This window comes from Corticium candelabrum, chromosome 19 (genome assembly GCF_963422355.1).
Source record: "Corticium candelabrum chromosome 19, ooCorCand1.1, whole genome shotgun sequence".
NCBI lineage: Eukaryota > Metazoa > Porifera > Homoscleromorpha > Homosclerophorida > Plakinidae > Corticium > Corticium candelabrum.
This window is the reverse complement of record NC_085103.1, coordinates 2,364,118-2,383,730: the sequence shown is the minus strand read 5'-3', so window position 1 is coordinate 2,383,730 and position 19,613 is coordinate 2,364,118. Positions and strand designations below refer to the sequence as shown.

The 19,613-nt window shown below is 40.9% G+C and overlaps 3 protein-coding genes across 5 annotated transcripts; 1 reads left to right on the top strand and 2 right to left on the bottom strand.

Moving 5' to 3' along the window:
- Positions 1 to 5,136: 5,136 nt before the first annotated feature.
- Positions 5,137 to 6,367, bottom strand: LOC134194498 (uncharacterized). Its single transcript, XM_062663435.1, has one exon. The coding sequence runs from the start codon at positions 6,111 to 6,113 to the stop codon at positions 5,286 to 5,288; it is 828 nt and encodes a 275-aa protein (XP_062519419.1). The 5' UTR covers positions 6,114 to 6,367; the 3' UTR covers positions 5,137 to 5,285.
- Positions 6,368 to 6,439: 72 nt separating this feature from the next.
- LOC134194497 (origin recognition complex subunit 2-like) lies at positions 6,440 to 14,925 on the bottom strand. 3 transcript variants are annotated; one of them, XM_062663432.1, is made up of 19 exons: positions 14,715 to 14,925; positions 14,606 to 14,653; positions 14,253 to 14,321; positions 14,075 to 14,146; positions 12,426 to 12,518; positions 11,359 to 11,430; positions 11,127 to 11,223; positions 11,025 to 11,070; positions 10,562 to 10,666; positions 9,490 to 9,596; positions 9,301 to 9,436; positions 9,141 to 9,243; positions 7,982 to 8,043; positions 7,834 to 7,915; positions 7,603 to 7,774; positions 7,485 to 7,546; positions 7,314 to 7,432; positions 7,173 to 7,252; positions 6,440 to 6,554 (listed from the first exon to the last, which is right to left on the bottom strand). In XM_062663432.1, the coding sequence occupies exons 1-18, from the start codon at positions 14,872 to 14,874 to the stop codon at positions 7,175 to 7,177; spliced, it is 1,683 nt and encodes a 560-aa protein (XP_062519416.1). In that variant the 5' UTR covers positions 14,875 to 14,925; the 3' UTR covers positions 6,440 to 6,554; positions 7,173 to 7,174. The 3 variants fall into 3 exon arrangements, with proteins under 3 accessions (XP_062519416.1, XP_062519418.1, XP_062519415.1); XM_062663434.1 differs by lacking the exon at positions 6,440 to 6,554 and having other exon boundaries at positions 6,563 to 7,252; positions 7,603 to 7,665; positions 7,735 to 7,774; XM_062663431.1 differs by lacking the exon at positions 6,440 to 6,554 and having other exon boundaries at positions 6,563 to 7,252; positions 14,715 to 14,922.
- A 233-nt stretch (positions 14,926 to 15,158) lies between these two features.
- Positions 15,159 to 18,485, top strand: LOC134194499 (protein CDV3 homolog). Its single transcript, XM_062663436.1, has 4 exons — positions 15,159 to 15,508; positions 15,778 to 15,857; positions 17,674 to 17,726; positions 17,780 to 18,485. Exons 1-4 carry the CDS (start codon positions 15,320 to 15,322, stop codon positions 18,253 to 18,255), a joined length of 798 nt encoding a protein of 265 aa, XP_062519420.1. The 5' UTR covers positions 15,159 to 15,319; the 3' UTR covers positions 18,256 to 18,485.
- Positions 18,486 to 19,613: the final 1,128 nt, after the last annotated feature.

Sequence of the window (19,613 nt, the reverse complement as noted above, 5' to 3'; positions counted from 1 at the left end):
CTCTTACTTCATACTGAAATATGTCGAGAGACAGACTGGGTTCGCTGCAGAAGTGCTCTCAACGATGGGGATCGAAACAGTACATGCATATGAGAAAGCGCTGCAGTACAACTACGATTGCCCGCCTTACTGACGTCAGTGAGGATTCGCTGCGAGTTTTGAAACAAGTCGAAATCATTCGAGACACCATAGGACGTATTGAGAAAGACCTTCCAGCAGTGCGAACGTCTCTACGGAGATTACTTGCTGCAGTCAATGAGGAAGACAAACAGAACGTGCAGGATCGTCTCATTGAACTAAGTGAAACTGCAAAGAGAGCCCAACTATTGCTCGTCTCTATGGACTCGTTTTGCAAACAAGAGCACCCAGATAGTACGCTTGTAAGAATAGTAAAGACCCAGCAGATGAAGCTGAGTTACAACCTGATGAAAATAATCGAAGAATTGAGAGGCTGCTTGGAGGTGTTAACCACTCTAGCACGGAAACAACAGAGCAGATCAAATTTCTTTGGGATTGTAACAGACTGCATCGTCCTTCCCCTTCATTGTCAGTTGAGAAGCAAGTCAAGCCCTATGCGACTATCGACCAGTTGTCCAGAACTAAGGAAGAAGCTGGAGGAGGGGGAGGTGGTGCAATGCATGGCTCCACGGAGAGACCATCTGAAAGAAGTGGAAATACAACTTGCAAAAGTACAGAAATTAGCCGCAACAGTTGCAGATCTAGTGTCTGATCATAACGAATTCAATAACATCGAATTTAACGTGATAGCACATAAGTGTTTTCTTCTTCACTTGTCTAGAGAAACAAGGTGTCTTTCTACCAGTGAACTTGTTTCATGAGACACTGTAATACACATTGCAATAAATTAGAATTATTGATAGTTGTATATATAACACTGCTGAAAATAATGAGATTGAATATTTGTTGTACAGTGGTATAATAAGATCAAAATTATTTTCAAACTGAAATGACAATTTTTCTAATTTTAGTGTAGCCAACCATTTTCTTACAGAGTGAGGCTCGTCTCGAGCTCACTCACTAAGTCTTTTTCTTGTGGTTCTTTGATATCAATAAAGTTGTTGTACATTTTCTTATCAATTTCCTGCATTGGCTCAACTACCTACCCTTCAAATCATGCAACGGTTTAGTATAAAAATACCAATCTGGATTGATCTTGATGACCAAGCCAATCAAAACCAATATCCTGGTCCTCATGATCAGATATCACTTACACCATTTGAGTCTATTGGAAACGCGAGAGTGGTGCAGTTGTTCAACACTTTCTGCAATATCAACTTCCTGGGACGCCCCAGTGTTATGTGTACGTTTGCTAATGCCATACAACAACTTACGGATACTACAGCTGTATCCCAAACGGAATTTCTAGCTACGGTTAGATAGGCATCCTGTTCCACTCAACAATAAGTTAAATGTTCCATGTAAGGTTCCTAGACGTCCTACAGCGCTCGACCAGTTGAAACAGGTTGAAATAGAAATAGACACTGTTTGAGTAAATTCCATCTACATTTAGACCTCGGTCCCAGATTTTCTTAGAGAGATGTCATTTTCTCCGAGACCTGCGAAATTTTTCAACAAGCTATTTATTTTTCTGAACGGACTCTAGTAACAAGTTTCAACTTAGTGCACTGTATTAATTAATTAATTGTTAGCATGATACAATTATTAACAGAAATACGGTATAGAATTTGATAATTCTATGAATTGAATGTTTGGACTCATACAGCGCTTTTAGCTGAAAGCAGACAACGATGAGATACACCGTGCAAAAGGGCGAGGGTTCATCTCGCAGCTAGACAGTATACCTAATTTGAAAACTAGTTAGACAGTCCCCTGTTTTCAGACTAAAGTTATGTCATCTACAGATCGATCAACGTGCAACAATACGTCAGAGGCTACGCGCCCGCGTTTCAGAAGCGGATTATGGTGACTCTAAAGGCTTGAAGAAACAGAAAATAAGCGAAATCGTTGTGGCTCTGCATGCGCTATTCTAATTAGTAAACAGATCTCGTGCGTGGCTGGTGATGTCAGCTGATCGACAGATTTGGTTAATTAATTAATTAATTAAAAGAAGCTGACTCCAGCACATGGGCATGATCACATCGTGGTTACCATATCTAAGACGGGATTAGACCAAGGTAAAAAGATTTTAAGTGACTCTGTGCTTAGATATAGAGCTTAAGTTAATTAACTAGAGCGTTCTATATCGAAGACAGTAGTACTTACAGTCTTTCTATGAACACAACCAAAACCGTCAAAATTGTCTAACGACCGTTTCTTTGCAACAACTTGCTACTCGATGGCTAACGCAAGGTACAATGTCGAAGTTACTCATCATGCACAAACTGACGGAAGCTACTGTACTGTACCTGCTAGCAAGTGATAAGCCTGGCGGAAGTGGAAGAGATCCAACTATAGACTTACAGCACATCTTGATCATCTCAGTGAAGGAAAAAAAGTATGGCAACTGCAACCAGGATCTAGCAAAGTTATCGACCGGTTGAAACAAATGCGATTTCATTTGAAGGGAACGTTCTCTAGATCCGTTTCTCATGGTTCCAAACGGACTGTAATTACACATGTGTGTATAAGTAACATTAGTTAGAATGAGGAGCACACACCAATCCCTTGGATCCATAGAATTACTTGAGTATTTTACCCACACAAGTATTTGCTTAGTTACTGAGTTAATTAATTTCTCTAGCTGTGATCAGAATACGGTTTATTCTTAAAATTAATAAATAATTTGTATTATTCATATTATTTATAAATAAATATATAAATAAATAAATAACTTTATTTATTTATTATTTATTTATTTATTTATATTTATATAACTAATAATTTGAAACGTCTAATGTATGTATAATAAATATTATAAATAATAAATGTTTCATTTGTCAATATATTTTGACTTATTTGATAGACTCAACGCGGCAGTTGAAAACGTCAATTTCAAGATGGCTACGTCTCACTGTACGTACGTTGCCACTGCTCACTAGCCTCGCCCCAGACGCAGTGTGGATTGCAGCCCCGGATGAGCTTCCATCACCACTGCGTCGGGTATGGTACGTACCTACCGCCTTTCTGGGCGGGAGTAAGTATGTAATCAAATTGTCCAGCGCTTGTCATACTAATGTTATTAGCTAGGAACTGAGCTTTCGATTGGACTTTGACATTGTTCTAGCCTCTGTACTTGTCGATATTGCGATCTTAGGCCGCTGTCAAGCGTTAGTAAGAGATTGCAGCTACGTTAGAGAGCGTAGCGGTGGAATGGAAGATCAGAAATGGCACTTGCAGTGTATCATACGCCTTTGAACGCGTACACAGGTTCTCAGTTGAAGCTGCCATCCGTCATATGCCTCTACTGCAATTCATTTGACTGCTGCTTACTAGTACTTGCTGCACGCTAATTACCGAAGATCCCACGCGACAGTCGTTACTTCCGACAAAGTATACTTGTACCTGACACTAAAGTCCGTTCAAAGAATGGAGAGCCCGTGGGAAAATTCCCGTATCTGGGCAAGTACGCCCCCTACGCCGTTGATAAACATATTATTCGAAAGCACGTGACTAGGTGGAGTCAGATCTCTGGACAAATTAACTGTATAGATCCTGGGTTAGTAGATACAGCATGCTTCCTGAAAGAGACTCCTCCCATACATTATCGACAAAGAATACCGCCAGTAAATGACACCTACGAGACTAATTGTATTAATCATTGTTGTCATTCTCATCGTCTCCTAGGAGGATCTCTTCACTGTCTGAAGAGTTCTCCTCACCTACTAATCTTTCTACCGCTTGTTCGAGCACACAATCTGACGTTCTGTAATAATTTCTACTTTCTGGATGACATGGTCGACATACTGCTTCCATTTCGCCACCGTCACATTTTCAACGCCTTCTCTGGCCAGTTCGAATGGCAGAAAACTGTTGAACAGGACGGACCCTGACGTACTAAAGTAGATAGATAGTAGGCAGTGAGGGCTGGGTAGCAACCACTGCTCTAAATGCTCATTTATCAATTGTTAGTATTACAATCCAAGATGAGAGCAATATTGTTGTTTCCGTCCTCTAGGCCTTATCTGGTAACCACATTTCCCACGGGCTCTCCATTCTTTGAACGGACTTTTTTTTAGTCATGTCCCTATATAGGAACATGATTAACGCTGACGGCAAGGGGCGGTACCATAAAGACGTAATGGTGATGGAGCGCATCCGGGGCTGCAATCCACACTGCGTCTGGGGCGAGGCTAGTTGCCCATGTGTGTGTAGGAGGTGTGTGCCCGACGTCAGAGCCGTGGACTGTCAAGCTAAATCATGACGACAGTTTAGGCACTGAAGTTACACATTCAAAGACAACGAGCACACCGTACTGTCCAGGAAAATCCGGGACAGGGGCTCTGGGGACAGAGGTTATAGTTATATATATATATAATGTTATAATTAGTTGTTGCACATTAATTAATCCAGGAAACCGGAACCCCGTTACCAGCACGGGTGGCAAGCACGCGTACCGTCTTGGGCACCTACTCTCGTCGACTTTTACGTAGTGAGAATCATAATCAAGGAAAACACATTCGTCTTGCCAACGATGCATTAGAATCGACACTTTCCTCAGTCCTTTCTGGTCAGAGATACGAGTGGTATTTACAAGTGTAGATGGCTTAGCTACCCAAGCAGTTGTGTGTACATGCATTTCAACGTGTTTGAACTGGGCGAGTGCACTTAATTGTAAAGAACATCTACTATTTTAGTGCTGAGTGAAACAGGATATCGATGCTTGCTTGCTGCAGGCAGAAATTGGATACAGCTAGCTCTACGTAAGTTAAGTTGTTGGGGGCATTTCCAAACTGGCGTGTCCTGCAGGAACTTGATATTGTAGCAATTAGTGGAGAACAGCTGTAATACCCGCTGTGTTCCAACAGGGTCAACACAATAGGCAACATCTGATGACCAGGGGATTCATGCCAGAGTGTTGTGTTGTGATGATCAGAGTATTGATAAATCTAGGTCAAACTACTTTTGTTATTTTTGTATCCTCAAAGTTTGCATAACTTGAGAGTCGGGTTTCAGAGTCAATGCACAAAGTTACAATAAAAATTAGTAAATTTATTCACTTCACCTTGATTTCACTAGCTCTGTACAACAGAGTAGTCAACCTTGTTATTATCAGCATTGCTGTATACAGCTATCAACAAGATGTACTATTGCAGTCTACTTTCTAATTCTAGATTTATTGCAATTTGTATTGCAGTGTCTCAGTTTTATGCACATGGAACTAGTTCACCGGTAGAAAGACGCCTCGTTTCTGTAGACATCTGCAGAGGAAAACACTTATGTGCTTTCACGTGAAGTTTGATGTTATTGAATTCATTATGATCAGACACGAGATCTTCAACTGTTGCAGCCAGTTTTCGTACTTTTGCAAGTTGTATTTCCACTTCCTTCAGATGGTCTCTCCGTGGAGCCATGGAGTGCAACGCCACCTCCTCCTCCTCCAGCTTCTTCCCTAATTCTGGACAACTGGTCGATAGTCGAATAGGGCTTGACTTGCTTCTCGATTGACATTGAAGGGGGAGGACGATGCAGTCTGTTACAATTCCAAAGGAATTTGATCTGCTCCGTCGTTTCCGTGCTAGAGTGGTTAACACCTCCAAGCAGTCTCTCAATTCTTCGATTATTTTCATCAGGTTGCAGCTCAGCGTCATCTGCTGGGTCTTTACTATTCTTGCAAGCGTACTATCTGGGCGTTCTTGTTTGCAAAACGAGTCCATGGAGACGAGCAGTAGTTGGGTTCTCTTTGCACTTTCATTTAGTTCAGTGAGACGATCCTGCACGTTCTGTTTGTCTTTCTCATTGACTGCAGCAAGTAATCTCCGCAGAGACGTTCGCACCGCTGGAAGGTCTTTCTCAATACGTCCTATGGTGTCTCGAATGATTTCGACTTGTTTCAAAACTCGCAGCGAATCCTCACTGACGTCAGTAAGGCGGGTAGTAGTAGTTGTGCTGGAACGATTTTTCATCTGCATGTACTGTTTCGATCCCCATCGTTGAGAGCACTTCTGCAGCAAACCCAGTTTGTCTCTCGACATGTTTCAGTATCAAGTAAGTAGGAGCGTCAAGTCTGTACTACTTATATACCAATGATCTTACGCAATGTCGGGGTTCGATATGTATCACACTACCTGGGTAGACACGCCTTTCCCCAGACTCCTCATCATTACGTCATTGGCCGACACCGTACACCGTGCGCCAAATGCCAACACATCTGATCAGATTACAGTGTTGATATGTAATTGGAATGTTGGGGGCGTTGTGTTTACTGCTGTGACAAGCCCTTGACTGGAAGCGTTCTTTTACTATTGTACATAGTTACTGGAACCATATACTTAGCTGTCACAACGGATCGGGCCCGGAACGAAAACAATAGTGCTTCCGGTTCTGTACGCCTGACTCAGCCGTTTTGATTCCTACATAGTGTAAACAACACACGGTGGGGATCTCGTGATCTTCCAGAATTCATATTTGGCTCTCTATATGCAGACACAAAGAGCGGTAGCAATATAAAATTGCAACACGGTCTAAAAAGTCTGTTTTGTCCATTTAATTTTTGAAATTTCTCAATTGTGGTTGCAGACAACTCTAGCGGGTTCAATTCTATCTACAGCAGTACCCCTTGATTGTATACTGACATAGCTCTTGGGTGTCACTGGATTGACGTGACTGTGGTTATTGACAGAACCGAAGGTGGATTTTGCAATTTGGACACAAACAGTAAAGTTTCTGCCTTGAGCACTGATAGTCAGATTTTTTAGTACACAAGAGTGAAAATGCCATGGCAACAAAAGAACTATCTAAGAAGGTGCAACAGAACCTTGTTGGACTGTGGTAATTCAAAGGCAAGTGCAACCATGGCCAGTGAGTGAGCAACCAGAGGTACCAAAATCCCTCTTGCTGCACACTGGTCAGAAAGGGCAATACTAACCCATCAAAATCAAAAGATGTCCACAGGCTGTAACGATCCAGTCCTATCTCTTGTCAAACTGTCAATTGAAATATTTTACACTTGATATTCGCATATAATTGTTCCGATACCACTTTTTCTTTATAAACAAGAGAAATGTATGTCAAGTGCTCAGTATTACAACAACCTTCATTGGAAGTCATCAACAACTTGTTTGACAACTGACTGTGCTACAGACACATACAACATCTCGGCTCCATCAGGTCCCTATTCAATAGCACGTTAGACAGTTGCATATGGAGAAGAGAAATTCTGGAGTGGGTGTTACCTTTTTTGACTGAATGAGTTTGTGATCGCGAAATTCGGTCAACTGCGATCTTAGAGTCACATCAGTGTTTACAAGAAAATTCTCTCGACAGGCTTTGTACAGAGCATTGAATGACCAACCTACACAGAAGGCAATTATTAATGCTACACGTAAACTTTGGATAACTCCAACCAATATAGAACGAGTCTTTCACATGTTCAAGTTGATATCTACAGAGCAGTAGGAAAATTGATCTGCATAGAGAGAGTGGTCACAGTCATTTACTATTCAGAAACACGAACTAAATTACCTGGCATTCGGTGTTAGGCTATCGAGTACGTGTTTGACAGATGTGACAGTGTAGGATTGATCACTTTGAACCAAGAGTGAATTCTCATATAACGTTTCCTCGTGATATGCTTCAAATGTTGTGGTGTCATACCATAACCAGTTGAAGCGATCGGCTGTTACTTGATTCCACACTAAGTGTAAAGACTAACTATCCTAAGCAAATATGGAAAGACCAAAGCAAGAGACTTACACAATGGGCCATTCACATGGTCGAGTGATGCGATCAGGTGTATGAATGGTAATGCTGCCAATAGGCTCAGCACTGTCTGAACCTATTTATCAGGTAAACACTAGACGTTTCTTGAAAGAAAATCTGAAGGCAAGAAATCACAATTTACCTTGTTTGTTCGTAATCTTGGACCGTCGATATTGTGAATTAGCAGAAAGAGATGCTGAAGAACTAACACATAATATAATGAGCAGCACAAAGTTGTGCAATATGTCCACTAACAGTTGCAAAACTGTATATAATTATAAATTCCAAGTAGAAACCATTTACAAGTAGACATATAACCAATCACACATAACCTAAAACATGTTAGAGAAAACCCTTGACCGAATTGTGTGTACAGTATGTGCCATGAATTGGCATCAAGTTGGAACTTCCAATTATGGTCAATCAATTATATATTGTACATGGACCATATTGGAAGTTATTCCTAGGGTTAGCTTCCACAATCATGTGGTATGTAATTGGTTGCCATTACCAGTTATTAGTTTGCACATCCTTTTCTATTCCTATTAGTATCCTGTTAGTATCAAGTTTACCTTCACATCACTCATTTCACACTTGCAAATCTTTGCACTTGGTAATTCAAAGTGGGGTTCTGGACACCACAACATGCTGGCAGATGCTCGTCTTTTGTTTAACACAGAGGGTAAGCCATGGCATATACATGTAGAATGTCAGTCAGAACTTGTTTGTCTGTGTAGTGTTGCCATCTGTCTAGCAAAACACTTCAATTTATGAGACAAACGGGACTTGATTGAATGAACCACACCCCTCCATGGAAATGCAATACCCTGTTTGAGAATTATGGAGGCTAGTATCACGTTTACCTTCACATCACTCATTTCACACTTGCAAATCTTTGCACTTGGTAATTCAAAGTGGGGTTCTGGACACCACAACATGCTGGCAGATGCTTGTCTTTTGTTTAACGCAGAGGGTAAGCCATGGCATATACATGTAGAATGTCAGTCAGAACTTGTTTGTCTGTGTAGTGTTTGTTGCCATCTTTCTAGAAAAACACTTCAATTTATGAGACAAACGGGACTTGATTGAATGAACCACACCCCTCCATGGAAATGAAATACCCGTTTGAGAATTATGGAGGCTGCTGACATTTATAGACATTATATTGTACCCACAACTCTATAATTAGTGTGTGTGTGTGTGTGTGTGTGTGTGTGTGTGTGTGTGTGTGTGTGTGTGTGTGTGTGTGTGTGTATGTGTGTGTGTGTGTGTGTGCATGTACGCATGCCCCTGTTAAATACCTTTCGAGTTTTGAACAGTATCCTTGATTTTTTGACAATACGCCATTGGATTGCTATAAGGCAAACTCTTTTGAAGCAACCCAAGAGATACTTGACACAATACCTACAGATATCAGTAAACTGTACAAATTTTCCAACCAAATTCTAATCAAAAACCGACCTCTTTCAGAGTCAAGTCAGGAAAATACCCATTCACCACAACATGGATATGTTTGTCTTGTAGCTTCTCCTTTCTGAACTGATCCAAGACAGATCGCTTAGAACCAAATCCAAATACAATGATGCTAAACCCATTCCTGAAAACACATCAGTTACAAGAGAGCTTTAGAAGTACTATGTCAAAGCTGACTGAAGTTGTAGCATCCACTGATCAAAGAGACAAGAGTAGGTGTCCAGCAGAGCTGCCTTTTCTTTTTCATAATGGGACAATACTGATGCAAGAGATGCAGAAACTGTCTGCAACCAAAAGACACAGGTCAGTCCACTATGGTCTCTAATTGAAATTGTACAAACTTTCAAAACTAGGTATATTCTAAAATCTAGAAAGCGATAGCACTGTCTGTAAATGGAATAAGACGAAGGCTAGCTGTATTGCCAGGTGCAGATCCACGAGCCTAGTAGACCTAGAGAACCTGCTCTACCCACAACAATTGCCATCTACTGATGTGTGTTCGTTTGTTTGCTTAATTAAGCTTCTTTGTTGTTTGTTTGTATGTCTTTCTGTGTATGGACAATGCCAACTGTCCTCTAGTTCAAGTATGCAGAATAGTCAGGTATAGATATCTGAAAGATTAACAAGTCCAATTATAACTGTACTAATGTGCAACCAGAAGGCCATTGTGGCTTTACAATGTTCACACATATCCAGCAATAGTCACACATCAGCTGGGGGTATCTGGTACCCAATGGCATAATTATGATGACTGTTCAATACCATATATAAGCATTCCACTAACTTCACAGGATGCTAACTGTCTATGTGAATCCCTAGAGAGGCTGATAAGTACATTGATATTAGAAATGGCAGAAACCTTCGTAACAATATAGCAAGTGCTGATTGAAAACTTTGGAATTTCAAAAAACCCATAAAGATGTAAATGAATAGCCTTCCCTTGGATTTTAACTCAGTCTCTAAAGTAGAAGAGACAGATTGCTATGCTTTCCTTAGTTGAAGCACACCATATTGATAAAAACTTGCTTCTTGTGTGAAAAAACTTCAAATCAAGCAATGCAATCAGCTGTAGTCAAGTTTAAAAAAGGGAAGTCCAATGTTAAGAATGCTTAATGTATGTATTGAGTTTTTGCTGTCCTGTCACATGTTCTCTTCGTTTAACCAACACATTGAATTTATCACACAGATCACAACTATAAAAGAGGTATTGCTGACAATATAAGTTAGATAATGATGACTTTCTCCTTACCTGTCGATCCAGTCTTGGGATAGACAACTTGTCAAGTGTATTGTCAGATGTCCCGTGTACCTTAGACGAAGTATGACTTGTAAAGTATGCTGTCAATAAATCCTCCTAAAGAAGGAATCTCTGTTACCGTATTTCCGCGAATGGTGCCCATGCTCAAATTGTGCCCCAGACAACCTTATAATAAAATAATAATGCCCCATGCTCGATTAAGGTAGTAATCTAAGACCATATGATTAGATTACAATAGTTTGTTGCTGTTGTTTGTGTAATGTCATGGTATACAAACAAACAATGCAACAGTCTGTGCTTGCGGAGTAGTAATGCCCCATGCTCAAATTGTGCCCCGTGCTCAAATAATGCCCCATGAGAACTATGAAAAATAGTGCCACATGGGGCACTATTTGCGGAAATACGGTAACTACATCTTAATCCCACACATGTTAAACCATAGCGTACGTCTTACATCCATTTCTAGAAAAGCTTCATTCCCTGCTGTACCATTCAATTTCCTGCCAATCAGCAATGACAAGAAATGTTTTCACTGTGAGTGAAGCAATGGTGACACCTTGCTATAGTAGAGGTGACTTTGGAAACTTCACAATCGCTTCCAGACTCCAGTTCATCAAGACTATCAGCAACCGAGTCTTGCTCCTTTACTGAAACTTGAGCAATCAGGTACACTTTGGTTACTCACAACACACACACACACACACACACACACACACACACACACACACACACACACACACACACACACACACACACTAATGAAGAGAACCAAGTCCACGTATTAATACCTTTTGAAGTAGACTTTCTTGATTTGCGTAGTCTCTGTTCCTTAGCAACTTCTTTTGAAGTACCAACACCATCTGTTTACAACAACAATATCTAGTATTTAAACCTGGTCAATACATGGTGCACTTTCATTACTGACAAAGCCTAGATTATGTGAATGAATGGACAGAAACAGCAAATATGTATGTATATGTGCAATCAAAAACATGTGATTATGTCAAATGTCATTGCTATTTGACATACTTGCAATATACTGTACTTGCTTTTTAAAACACAACATGCTCATATGCTCACCTAAACACACACACACACACACACACACACACACACACACACACACACACACACACACACACACGCACAACACAACACAACATGCTCATATCCTCACCTAAACACACACACACACACACACACACACACACACACACACACACGCACACACACACACACACACACACACACACCACACGCACAGACACAGACACACACAGACACACACACACACACACACACACACACACACACACACACACACACATGACTACTACCACCACGATCACCATTACTAATTAAGCAAAGACATACATTACCAGGCCTAAAAAATAAGATTTTGCCACCACGCAGACAAGTTCCCTAAACTTATGTGTTTCTGGACAAACATATCTTTTGTGTATCGACATCTTCTGCAATAACTTTGCCTCAAACAGTCAAAGTTTGGCTACTAAACACTCTTTGCAGTTTAGTCTCCTCCCAACATCAGTGTTCAAACTCCATTTACTAAGTTTGAACCTACTGGTAATTCTAAACAAATTACAATTGTACTTTTTGTGGCAGTCACAGGTGAGAGCCAATAGTTTCTATTACTAGGTATGTCAGGAGACTATCAGAAAATATCTAATGACTGACACTTATTTCCAGGCTTACACTATTTGTCATGAACACAACATGGACATGGATGTACACATAAACGCCTACATGTGCACCTCCCTGCCTGCCCATCAACTCCCCGCACACATACACGTGCATAAACTGTCACACTCACATACATAGACATAGCTGAGTATACCTTGTGCACTTTGAACAGCAGTCTTCTTTATTAGTAATCTTGGCTTTCTCCGTTTTCCCTTTTTGGCAGCTTTCGGCTTACTGAAGACACCCTCTAAAAACACAGCATTATTAAGCAGTTTGTCACATCACAGACCCATCCACGTGCACGCACGCACGCACACACACACACACACACACACACACACACACACACGCACGCATACAGACAGACAGACAGAATAAACTGGCCCGTACAGTTCCACCCTGGTTGATCCAATAGGCTTGTGAAGTTTATGATTTCTTGACATGATCAAGTTTCCAAAATATTATTGGAAGTGTAGCAATTTCAAATTTGAAATGGTATCAAGCTACTTTACTAATCCATTGTGGAGGGTTTGGTCTATCACCATCAGCCAGAATTTCACCCTTGGCATTTGTATCTAGCTGGGCAAACTCTCTCCGTGCTCTCCCAGAGCGTTTCATGATCTTAAAGAATCTATATAAACAACCTGCTTTAGGATCCTGATTCTATGGGATCTATAGGCCATGATCTTCATGAAACGGTGCCGGAGGGGCAGTCACTGTCAGAGTTGATCAATGATAATGTAAAATTGCAGTAAAGGCTTACTACTCAGCTGATGTTGACTAACTCTTGAACAACAAGTCAAATACAATCAGAGACAGAGCTCGTTTGCATTCATTGTCAGGTAAAGAGTTGGAGCTTGGGTGTCAGTAATTCTGTCCTCGTCACATGTTGCACTTTCACCACACGATTTTCATTTGGCAACTACAATGAGGTTGCGATGTGACATTCCTGCATCAAGCAGTTGTTGTGATTACGGCAAAGAACTGGACATCTAAGGATACCATCTAATCACTTGTAAGACTGGGAGTGGTCCAGTGCACACTCACAACTCAATTGTGTCAGCATGGTCTAACTGCCTTTCTCACCTCAACTTGCCGCACAAACTAGATCCACAATACAGGTATGTCAACAGTGACAAGAGGTCGGACATCATTGTTTTTGACCCAAATTCAGGTGCAGACATTGAATTAGATGTGCCGTTGGCTCATCCATGGTGTTTGGACTCAGTGAAGGCAGCCTCCAGAGAAGAAGGAGTAGCAGCAATGAAACAGGAGGAGTAGAAAGAGGCAAAATATAATTCTGAGCTGCTGCCAGAAGAGTCCTGCCCATTGGTCATTCCTATTGTTTTCAAACATTTTGGCTGTTGGGGCGAACAAGCAGTTGGATATTTGAACAAGCTGGCAAAGAGTGCAAGGGATGAAGAAGGAAGACGAAATGAGACCGACTTCAAGAGCAAGTGGCGATCAATTATTTCAGTGACTCTACAGCATTGCAATGCTAAAGTTGTCTCAGACAAACTCATTAGCATAGATCATCAAAATGTAGTTTGCACAGTGTAATTTTGTATGCTTCAAGACTGTGATGGTCTTGTTGTGTTAGGTTGCTCATGATGTAAACGTTTGATTTATATGGAAAATATATGTATTGAAACAGACAGGCAGGCAGACAGACAGATAGCAGACAGACAGACCACGCCACACACCCCAAATAGGCAGATGCACATGCACACACACACACACACACACACACACACACACACACACACACACACACACACACTATTCACTACATAGTGTGTGCACCTTGAGTAGCCATCTTGCCTGATCTCTGTTGATTCTGTCTAGTACCTGTTTTTGACCTAGTCATGATAGCATCTGCGAAAGACAACATAACCATACCAATCAATACCGATAGGCAAAGTAGATAAACAGATAAGCAAGCACGTACACCAACAAACAAACAAACAAACAACAACCAAACCTTTTCCACAATTTCCTTCATGCTGTTGTGATATGGTTGAAGCAGTTTCCTTAGGAATGGTAAACGAGTCTAAATAATTAATGTAAACATACAACCAGAACACTCCCACACTTGAAAATGTAAAAATTGTAATCTCTAATATAACTTCCAAATCTATTAATTTAATAATAAACAAATACTTATGAAAGGTTCTATAGAAACTAATTTATCTTACAATATAAGTTGATAGCAATTTATTTACAATTTCTAACTTTTATTATTAAATTTTATTTATACATGTATTTAGAATTTATATTGTATATTAGAAACCCAAATTATTTGATTTAATTGATATCAACCTAAATACTGCGAACCTGCAATTGACGGAGTAAATTCGTTCAGGCTTCTTGCCAGCATAGAATCTGTTACGAAGTATATACGTAGGTGGCAAAACTGCTCAAAACCTCCAAACTGCGGTGTTACCCTCAACTGGAAATGAATCGACAGATGAAAGAGAATCAGAGTCATCTGTCGTATCGTCCGATGCAACTTTTTGTCCTTTAGTTGTCTCCTCTTCATATTTGGCTCTTCTTGTTCGTTTCATCTTAGGCCTAATTGTTATACGGGAGTTTGCGTAATGCATACGGGGAGTTTAGGCGAAGCACACACCACACACGCACACGCACACGCACACCCACACGCACACCCACACGCACACGCACACCCACACGCACACCCACACGCACAAACACACACACACACACACACACACACACACACACACACACAAACACACACACCCATACTAATTTGTAAATTGTTTATTATTCGTAGTTTTAATAACTATACAATGTAGGTTGTACTGATATGAGGCTACAATTGTTTCTGAGTTGGAAAAACGAAAGTGCGCTGAGTGTATATACGGGCTCTCGACAACTCACATACGGGGAGCTTTCTGAGGGAATGTCTGTTGTTGGGTTGGAAAGTTTAGTCTGCAGCCTCTCTGTAGTCGTTCTGATCGCTCCGGACGCGACATCCGTACTTTCATTAGCACGTAACACTAAGAGTCATTGTAAAGTGCCCTTCTGATGGCGGACGACCGTGATTTGGACGATTTCTTCGCCAGAAAGACGAAGAAGAAGACGAAGGCGAAGGGCAAGGCGTTCACCACCAGTACCAAGATTGCACAGAACGTTGAACAATTGCAGCATGTTGCGCGAGAACGTGAGCACGCGCATTTGCAGCCAGCTCCAGAGAAACCAGCTGTACAGAACCCGGTGAGTCAGCATTTCGACAACGAGCACGTGGTCACAAGCACGTGGTCAGTGGCCATGTGGCTACCCCTTACCTCTTTTGGTGTTGGCTTTTATCTCATATTTGCCTATCTTTTCGCAGTACTAGATACGTCAGGGTTGTTTTGGAATGATTTCGCAGTTTAGTGGGGGCGTTGAAAGGGTTTAGCGCGCGCTAAATGGGTGATGTGGAATGATCATATTGCGTCCAAGGTGTTGATGATTTAGAGTGTTGATGGTGTGTTGGTGTGCAGGAAGATGAAGAGTGGAATGACTTTCAGGAAGAGGTTGTGAAAGACCTGTCTGGTCTGAAGATTATTGAATTGAAGAAAAGGTTAGATTGTTGAGTTCTGGTTGAACTTTTGAATTTCTAGTACATAATCAGACTGAAGTTACTTTTATTGACTAGTAATGGAAGCTGTGTTTACACCGTTGCTTCTACAACTATGAGCCTTCAAAGTCCTGAACACCATGTACGCTAGAAGGAGTAATTGTTGCGAAGAATTGTTGCAAAGTCCGTAAATACTCTGTAGTCGTAAGTAGTATCGTATACAAGACATAGAATCTCTCCTGGTTACGTAATGTTGGATTCCTGTATAAATGTTGTAAAACCAAGAAAGCAATCGATTTCGGGTTAACAGTTGCAGACAGGTGAATTCCGTTGTTTATTTCGTACAAGTTCTAACAATTGCAAACATGAAGTACACCGTTCTGGTAGTAAAACTCTTACATGAAAGTTTCACGCATATGATTTGCTGTTCATCTAGTGTCTCTGGTTGCCACGTACGTTATAAAGGAATTAATGCTTCGTGATTGGGCCACACAAAGGAGGCATGGCACATTCCTTCAGCATGACAGACATAGTCAGCCAGCCACATAGTCCTCAGACTGGAAGTCAGTTCAGCTCTATACGTTTAGAGTACGCTACTCGCCAAGTCTCGTGACTTTTACAGAGTTCCTTTTTTATAGGCTCATAGCTGAGATAGGAAACTATGGTGCCTAAGGTTTTTTAGCTTTACATTACCATATTACAACACCTTTTGCTGCTTGCTTGCATGTGCTGATGCTGGTATTAGAGGCTGGTATCTCTGAGAGCTTTTGGCATGCGGGAAAATACCGGCAATTTGCCTGTGATAAGCAACTGAAGCACACTTTCTCCTAACGTCACGATTAACTCCTGAACAAAAGGAAAACTACAGAAGCCATTATTGTGTTGGCCAATGCAACCCGAAATGTGACTATAGTGTTTGATTGTTGTTGTATGTTTGGTTAGCATTTCCTGTCTCAACACTTGCTTGTTTTGTACTATTGACTCATTTGTCAGAGTTTCTGCATTTTGCCAACTCTGTATACACTGCCGTACGCCAACTCTCCTCACGTTAATAGATTACCGTATACTCTTGTTGTACACCCTTGTTCTCCATTCTCTACTGCCATGTCGGTTTAGTTACCAATTAGAATCAACCTACCTGCTACTTCCTGGTAGGAATTGTGATTATGCATGCTGGTGACAGACCACTGAAATTAAAGTGAGGTTCTCGGTTCTACTATATGCACCAAATTATTGTGAATGAGCCGGATTTTTTTGGATGAAACTTCTAGATGCAGAAATAGTCTGACGAACATACTGTAGCTGTCTCATACATGAGCATTTATGGTACGTACTATACTATCTATTAGAAATCACTCGCTGGAGAGACGGAGTGTATTGTTTGTGTTTCGTTGGACATTTAGGATTCTAACTGGGAGTTTGAACTCATACTTGATGATCATGATTATAAATGCCATACTAGGATGCATGTCACAACTGTACACACAGTCATATATTCTGTTGTCACACAGTATTTGTCTAGAAAAGCTGTACATCATTGATGTGGTTATGAGTCTAGTTTTAAGAGTCTAGTCTGAGCGTGAACTTATCCGGTTTGGGTGGTGTCTAGCAATAGTGCAATAACATCTGTTATGATCAGTTGTCACCTTGTGCTCCACATCCCTAGTAAACCACGTTTCATCTGTCTGCTTTCTCGACAGTTTTTTGTTTAGAACTTTTTGATTGTGCTTGCTGACATTTCTCATTATCATCTGAAGTTACTATGTAGTGTTCTCTGATTTTGTCTGACGTGTATGCATACCCATTTTGAATTGCTTAGCTCATCTCAGACTGAACAAGCTGATCTTGTTGGCGAACAAGAGCCAGTGGAAGGTACGCTCCTATTCTATTGATATGTTGATGTTGTGTAATCATTGCTGTGACAGATGACGTTCCTTTGGTGAAATCTGAGTCAAACAAGGCAGCAGGGCCGTGGCAAGTTGTTGCCTCTACTTCGCCCATTCCATCTGCCGCTGAGGTCGTTAAGCCTACTACTTTGACGTCTCAAGACTTGCCTGCTGAACAATCTGATAAGAAATATAGACCTGGTGCATTTGGAGCAATGAAGAATAAAGGACTTGCCCAGCAGAGTCAGACATCATGGCAGCAGAGTCAGCCATCTTGGCAGCAAAGTCAGTCATCGTGGAGAACGAGGAGGAAAGCACCGGATGTAACCAGCGAAGAAGCATTTCCTAGTTTACATCAATCGACTAATAGATCTCAATCTGGTAACTATCCGAGTGCTGACTCTATGGAAGGCTTCCGAGACGTAAAGAATGGAATTCGTCCTCCCGACTGTTCGCGAGAAGAAGTTCCTCTTGCACAAGCAAACAAGTTTGATGCTCTGAGTAATTCTAACTAGATCGACCAACAATAGCATTTTCACTTTCTTCAGGTTAGTTTAGTCTACATCTTACGGTTGCTCGTTGTTCTAGACTGTCTATACTCAGGAATAGCAGACAGTAATAGCATTCTATGAGTTTACACATGTTGTTATTCAGTCCACCATATGGGCATATGGGAAACTTTGTTGTTTGTTATGCCACTATCTGTTGATTCTTAAGTTCTCTTTATCACCTGCGTGAAATTTTGATAGCTGCAGGAAGGTATTACCATTGCACATGCGCAACTTGAGGATGATCTCTGTGAGCAACCTAACTGCACTGATGTCCACATTGATTGAGAGCTATGTATTTTGTCAGACAACAAAGTTAACTCATTTTGCAAAGGAAGGCGAATCCACTGGACGTGAAAATGTGGGTTTGACGGTTTGAAAGTTACCTGTCATTGGGTGGTGTGAATACAATGCTTTGGACACCCAAACTTGATTGAGTTAATACTAATGTATGGAAATGCATAGAAATAATGGAATAGATAATGACGTAAGGGTCTTGAGACAAATTCTTGATCAGAAAGTATGAATTAACAAACGTTAGTAGTGAAGGTCACAATCTCAGATTGATTGACAAGTACGGCCATTCCAAGGAATTTAATTTCCGGCTTGCTGTTCTTTAAAATTTGATGTAAACGGGCATTTATTATTATTGTTATTATGGTTATGCGACGGCCACCAAGTATATTTTAGTGGTATTAACTCTGAAGACAAAATATGCAGCATTTTAAGTCCATTGCAAATCTATTTACATAATTTGACTTTGCTGTTTCCATGTCTGTAACAAAGATAAACAAACACAACAAGTGCTGCACTAATGAAGTAAAGATTTTACTAATTTCCATACTTCACTCTTTGGATTTGTAGCACTCTAAACACATGGATAGTATCCAGTCATTGTACTGCACGTGTGTAATCCTAAGAACAACCTTCTTGATCTAGCTGAGACAAAAACATGTGGAATGACTAATATCATCCTATGCGGGCAAAACCAGAAACTAATATATTTCTTGGAGTGCCCTAAACGATACCATGACACACTCAGCTCAACAAATTGGGCATATGAGATTGGCTTTGTTTGCATGTTCAATTGGCTACACTGCAGTCTATTCTGCATGAGGTTAATTCCTGTGAACTTGGAAGTGAGTAATGAGGTACATCGCTCACACCAGGTTTGCTCATTAGAGCATAGTCTCGCAAGCCAGGCTCTTCAGCAGTTGAACTAAAGACATGTGAATCATGCGAGGAGGAGGAGGAGGAGGAGGAGCTTTGGCCAGAATTGCTCTAGCACAAGAAGAAGTTCTGTCTGGAAATTAGTGTCTTCTTTG